This window comes from Aegilops tauschii, chromosome 7 (assembly GCF_002575655.3).
Source record: "Aegilops tauschii subsp. strangulata cultivar AL8/78 chromosome 7, Aet v6.0, whole genome shotgun sequence".
Lineage (NCBI taxonomy): Eukaryota > Viridiplantae > Streptophyta > Magnoliopsida > Poales > Poaceae > Aegilops > Aegilops tauschii.
The window spans coordinates 516,094,804-516,101,125 of NC_053041.3; the positions used below are offsets into that span (position 1 = coordinate 516,094,804).

Here is a 6,322-nt window from a genome sequence, read left to right on the forward strand (position 1 = left end):
TCAGGATTACTAGCGTGCCAACGAGCACTCACTAGACACATCCTTTTAGAAAATTTTAAAATCTAAATTAAATGTGTTCGCACATATTTATATGGGTACTTTTCTAGTAGGGATTATGGGACCAACACTTAACCACTCTGAATTACTAGCAAGCCAACGATCACTCGTTAGACGCATTTTTTAAAAAATGAGATCTAAATTAAACTGTGTTCACACTTATTCATATGGATCTTTTCTTAGTATGGATTAGCGGGACCAACACCCGGTCACTCCGAATTACTAGTGAGCCAACGACCACTCATTATACGTATCCTTTAAAAAATAAAATCTAAATTAAATGTGTTCACACTTGTTCACAGGGTACTTTTCTTAATATGGAATAGAGGGGAGCAACATTTTTTAAATCCGGCCAACCACTCGGGATTACTAGTAAGCCAATGACCACTAGCTAAACGCATCCTTTTTGAACAACACTATAAATCTCAAAAAATTTAAATATGGCAAACCAATATTTATTTAACAAATTACATGTCGCGAGCCTGGCAAATCCCTTCAACAAGCATGGCAAATTCTGACGTGTTCAGTTTTTTTGCTACGAATTACCAGACTTTTAGCATTAAACATGGCAAATCAACTTTTTTATAACAAATTACATGTCGTGGCAGTTCTCTTCCGCAAGCATGGCAAATCCTGACGTGTTCAGTTTTTTTGCTAGGAATTGGCATACATTTAGCATTTCTGTCATTTTCTTAATCAAGAGATTAATGAAACCCATGCTCCTTCGGGACCCTCCAGTGTTCAAACTATAAAAGTAGGACGCCGATATCCATCACACGTGTGGTATATTCGACATGCGCCCACACACCGTGTGTGGTGTGAGTAGGAGGTAGCCCACACGGGCTGTGTGTGGGCGGACATTAAAATTGTCCACACGTGTGGACGCGGCTACTTCGTGCCACACGCCCAACAAGTACTACTCATCTCCACCCCATGCGTGTGGCACGAAGCAAAAATGCCCACACGTCCTGGCGCAGCTACCTTAGGTGCCCCGCGGGATGACGATTTAGTTGCCATCCTGGTTGGCAGATGTAGTTATTTAGGATGGCAAGTGTAGTTGTAAAAGCATGGCAACTCTATCTGTTTTGGTTAACTATAGTTGCTATGTCTAATTTATGGTAGTTGCCGCGTGTAATCAAACCGTAGTTGCCGTGTGTGATTAACTATTTGCCACATATGGTCAAACAGTAGTTGCCATGTGTGTTTACCTAGTTGCCACGTGTGGTCCAACCATAGTTGCCATGTATTGTTAATCACAGTTGCCATGTGTGTTTATCTGGTTGCCACGTACGCGCAACTGCAGTTGCCGTCTAGCAAAGAACCACAGTTGCCATGTGTGTTTACCTAGTTGCCATGTTCGCGTAACTGCAGTTGCCATCCACAACGTAGGAGTGTCGTGTGGCGAAAAGCAGTTCGCCCACACGCGCATGAACTAGGTGGTGACTGTGTGGGCAGAAACTAGTTCGCCCACACAGCGCAACTGGCAAACAGTGTGGCGCGGGCGTGTGGGCAAACTCTCCAACGCCCACACACCAGCCTCGTCCTACGTGGCACACCAAATTCACCTTTTTGTGTCAAGATTCGTGCAAAAGACAGTGAACGACGATCCAGACGTGTGGACGAGTTGGGAAACGCCCACACGTGTGAACATTAGTGTTTCCCTAAAAGTAAAGACAGAAACAGAAAATCGAGTGGTCGGTCGGATATTAAAAGACCAGACAATTAGTACTGGTGCAATTAATGAACAATAACACAAACACGCTACATGCCACGAATGGCCATTAACATCTCAAGAAGCATCACACCCTCACCGACAATTGTTTCTTGCAGGAAAGTACACTGTCTCAACTGTAGTACTAGTAGACAACTAGACATCAGAACAAGGATAAAAAATACAACCGACACTTCTTAACCAGGAAAGTAAACCGTCTGAACCAGTAGTCGTCACGAAGGATCCAATCCAATACAACTGACAGTAGCAGCATTCTTTACCCAGCAAAGTAAACCATCGTCGGCCATGAATGATTTAGTTTGTTGATCCGATGGATGCCTTGCCTTGGCGTGCAACCCTTCTCTGCTCACTCGCGTGGCTGGTTGGCCATGGGCGGGATGCTCTGCTCGTTCCTGAAGTAGTTGGTGGGATCAACGGCGGCCTTCACCTTGGCGAGCTTCTCGTAGTTGCTGAGGAAGTAGCGCTGGCCCCAGAACCTGGCGTTCTCGGCGGCGCCGAAGTCGTCCTCCAGCGCGTTCTGCCCGATGTCCAGGTCCCGGAAGTTGACGTACGCCTCCCTCGGGTGCTTCGTCACGTGGTGCGCCATGAACCCGTAGAACCCGTCCAGCCAGCTCGTCGCCGCCGGCCCGCCGTCGGCGCTCATCCAGTACGCGATGTACTGGATCACGTACAGCACCCCGCGCCGGTGCGGGTACGGGGTGGCGTCCTCGGGCACGCCGCACATGAACCCGCCGTGCGGCTCCAGCACGATCACCCCGGCGCCCTTCATCGTGAACCAGCTGGCGTAGATCTCCTTCCACACCGCCTTGGGGATGGCGCGCCGGACGTAGTCGGACTTGCCCTTGCTGAAGGTGGTCGGGCTGGCGGGTCTCGGCAGGAGCACGTCCTCCACCGGCTTGCTGTTGGTGAAGCTGAAGAAGGACAGCGCCGCCGACTGCAGCCACGTCATGGGCTGGCAGTCGGCGCTCGTCATGTTCAGCTCCGGGAAGCGGTCGCGCATCGTCGAGGCGAGCGAGCCGCACTCGCCGAGGTACAGCGCCCGGAACACGGCCTGCTGCCCCGTCACCATCACCGTGATCGTGAGCTCGCTGGGGAGCGCCGGCGCCACGTCCTGCCATTTCGTGAGGATGTCGATGGCGCCCTGCTCCAGCGTCTTGGCGATGTTGAACACTGTCACCGTGGCCGGGACTGGCACCAGCTGCACCTTCCACGAGAGCACCACGCCGAAGTTGCCGCCGCCGCCGCCGCGGATGGCCCAGAACAGGTCCTCCCCCATGCCGGCCCTGTCGAGGAGATCCCCGTTGGCGTTCACCAGCTTGGCGTCCACCACCCTGTCGATGGAGAGCCCGTACTTGCGCATCATCATGCCAATCCCTCCACCGCTGAAGTGGCCGCCCACGCCGATGGTGGGGCACTCGCCGGACGGGAACGCGAGGCGGGGGTTGTTCTTGGCGACGGCGTAGTAGAGCTCCCCGATGGTGGCGCCGGACTCGACCCACGCCGTGGACGCCGCCTCGTCGACGCTGACGGCCCGGAGCGCCGCGAGGTCGAGCAGGCCGAACACCTCCTGCCGCGCCGACCGGTACGACAGGCCCTCGTAGTCGTGCCCGCCGCTGCGCACGCGGAGGCGCACGCCGTGGCCGCGGCCGCACCGGATGGCGGCCTGCACGTGCGACGCGTCGGTGGGCGTGACGATGCACAGCGGCTTGGCCGTGGTGTTGACGAACTTGGCGTTCTTGATGTAGTTGACCAGCACGCCGGCGAAGCTGCTGGAGCACTGCGTGTACACCAGCTCGCCGGCGATCTTGTCCCGCACGCACTGGAGGAAGTCGTCGGAGGAGGCCATGGAAGGAACTGCGGCGAGGAGGAGGCTCGCGAGGAACGCGAGCGCCAGGCCTCTGCCTCTGAGCGTAGCCATTTCCTTTTGCTTCTTCTCTGGCTGCTAAGAAAGTAGGAGTAGTGTGCCTAAGCTGGCCGGAGCTGGCTCCTTTATATACTGCTCTGCTCGAACACTACTCCTACCACAGTAGGAGTACTAGTATATGTTTCCACTGGTTCACTGCGTGTGCGAGGAGCTTCGGATGGTTTTGCGTGCACGTCAGGCCAAGCGTCGATTCTACTGGTTAGTTAGTTTCTAAAAATCTTAACATGATATGGCGCGCACGTTAAACATCTTCTTAGTAGGAACGGAATCGCATCGCAGCCGATTGATTGGCAATGGCATGCTTAAGCTTGAGCTTCACTCCGGGGCGATCGAGCTTGCGGTTGGCGTCGACGCCTCAACTGACCGACCCACGCTTTTGGAGATTGATGATTTTGTTTCATGGCCACGCGACGGCAGTTCACAACGACTAAATTGGTTTGGTTTGGGCGATCTCCAAGCATACTCCACTTCATACACGCACGCTGAATGTGACCCGAGCAAGATTCATCCGCTTTGACGGTGACACATGCTACATGTACATGGTACATGCAGCTATCAATAAGGACGTTTCTTCTACGTAGAATTAAACGAGTTGGATAATGAGGAAACCGCGTGACAGAATTTTGGTTGTGGCTTAGGTTTCATAGACATCGCTCAGCCTTCACTCTTCTTCCACGACCGAGGTTGTAGTAGTACTAAACAGTTTGTTGTGTGCCTGTCTTGTCCCAAATTGCCAAGCTTTAATGGTTCCTTGTGGCGTAGGCACAACAAATAAAGATGACGACGGGCCATCAAAGCTCAGGCCGTGAGGAGGACTTGAGATGTGCAGATTTTTTCATGGTTTCCGTCGATTCTAGCAGAAAGTACACCATCGCCTCCTAATTGCCCGAAAGCTCGAAGATATTTAATTAAGGCCAGCTGTTTGTTTTAGTGGGAACTTCTGGCATTTTCATGTTGGCAGGCAATCAAGGACCTACTACTTAATTACACGGGTAAATAGAACCCTTGCAAGGACGATGCATAGAGTTTTTGACAATGTCCTTCCTCCACCGAAATTGTTGTGCACACGACGGTACACACACGACATGCAGCCAACACTTATATCAAGGACGCCGATAAATGTCACACGTGTGGGTGTTAGAGGGTCTGCCCACACATTTTGTGTGGTGTATAAGAGAAACAGCCCACACACCTACGTGTGGGTAAAAAAAGTAATGCCCACACACCTTTTTTCCCCCTCCCGATCCCTCTCACACGCGTGCGTGTGGGCGAAATAGATAACGTCCACACGCCCCGTACGTCAGGCCTCGTATCTCGTGGTCCCGCACGTCCGCGTGACAGTCACCGCGCGTCCCGCAGTTGCCATGGTCCAGACCCTCGTCCATGTTCGTTTAACTGCAGTTGCCATGTCGCTGAACTTCGGTTGCCATGTCGGACAACTACAGTTGCCATGGTTGCTCAACTGCAGTTGCCATGTATGGTCTGATCTACTGCAGTTGCCATAATTTTAAAACTTTAGGAGTTGCCACCCACTAACACTAGGCAATTGCCATGTAGCACTACAAAAAGGCATGGCAAAAAAACATGTTCGGGTAAAAGAGAGAGTTGCCATGTGCTCACAAGCACGCTAGGGCAGTTGCCATGTAAAAGAAAGAGTTGCCATCTGCTTACGTGCACACTACGGCAGTTGCCATGTACCATGCAAAAACACATGGCAACTCGGGTAAAAGAAGAGTTGCCATCTGCTTACAAGCAAAGCTAGGGCAGTTGCCATGTACCTGCAGAAACATATGGCAACTGCCAGCTTTGGGTGTGGGCTAGGAGACGGGCGTGTGGGCGAAGTGATAAACGCCCACACACCAGCCCCTTCTGCGTACGTGAAACTAGTGTGTGGGCGAATTGCTAAACGCCCACACACCAGCCCCCCGTGTGGTGAAAAAAGGACGTGTGGGCGACGGAATGAATGCCCACACACCAACTTAGTCCTACGTGGCACACAAAAACTGCTAGAACGCGCCAAGATTCGTACAGAATTGGTTGGACGAGGATCCATGCGTGTGGGCGAGTTGCCAGACGCCCACGCGTGTGGGCGTTAGACTTTTCATATATCAAACGGTGGAGCAGTGCTGCTGCGTGCATCAGATGGCGTGAACTTCAGCATCGTTCAGAAAAACGTCTCTGTACTGTCGTGTGTATAGCAGGGTTCTTCCTCCACACAATCTTGGTCCATGTTTAATAGTCCCTTCCCAGGTTGAATGGAAGGAAACTAATAAAATATAAGTTTCCATCAAACCAAAAGTGAACATAATATCATTGGAAACTACATTCAAATACGAATCCGCTAATATAATTTTTATGATATGCATTAATATTTTGCTAGTTAAGGCCTCTTTTAGTTCATAGGATAGGATTATCGTAGGAATAGGAATTTTGTAGGAAATGAGATAACATGTATCTTAAATCCTATGAGTAGGAATAGGAAACGAGATGTCATTTAGTTGACACCAAGGAATTTTTTCCATTGAGTCTAGGCTCATTTTTATTTTCCTATGAAATGTGAAGGATAGGAACCAATCCTATGTAGGAATAAGAATCCATTTCTATGAAGC

At 51.1% G+C, this 6,322-nt stretch overlaps 1 protein-coding gene across 1 annotated transcript; it reads right to left on the reverse strand.

Moving 5' to 3' along the window:
* Nucleotides 1-1,761: 1,761 nt before the first annotated feature.
* On the reverse strand, nt 1,762-3,767 carry LOC109736590 (berberine bridge enzyme-like Cyn d 4). The gene has a single exon (XM_020295803.4). The coding sequence runs from the start codon at nt 3,705-3,707 to the stop codon at nt 2,136-2,138; it is 1,572 nt and encodes a 523-aa protein (XP_020151392.1). The 5' UTR covers nt 3,708-3,767; the 3' UTR covers nt 1,762-2,135.
* Nucleotides 3,768-6,322: the final 2,555 nt, after the last annotated feature.

Excerpts from the sequence above, each read along its gene's own strand:
- LOC109736590 (XM_020295803.4), bottom strand. The coding sequence starts at position 3,707 with ATGGCTACGCTCAGAGGCAGAGGCCTGGCGCTCGCGTTCCTCGCGAGC.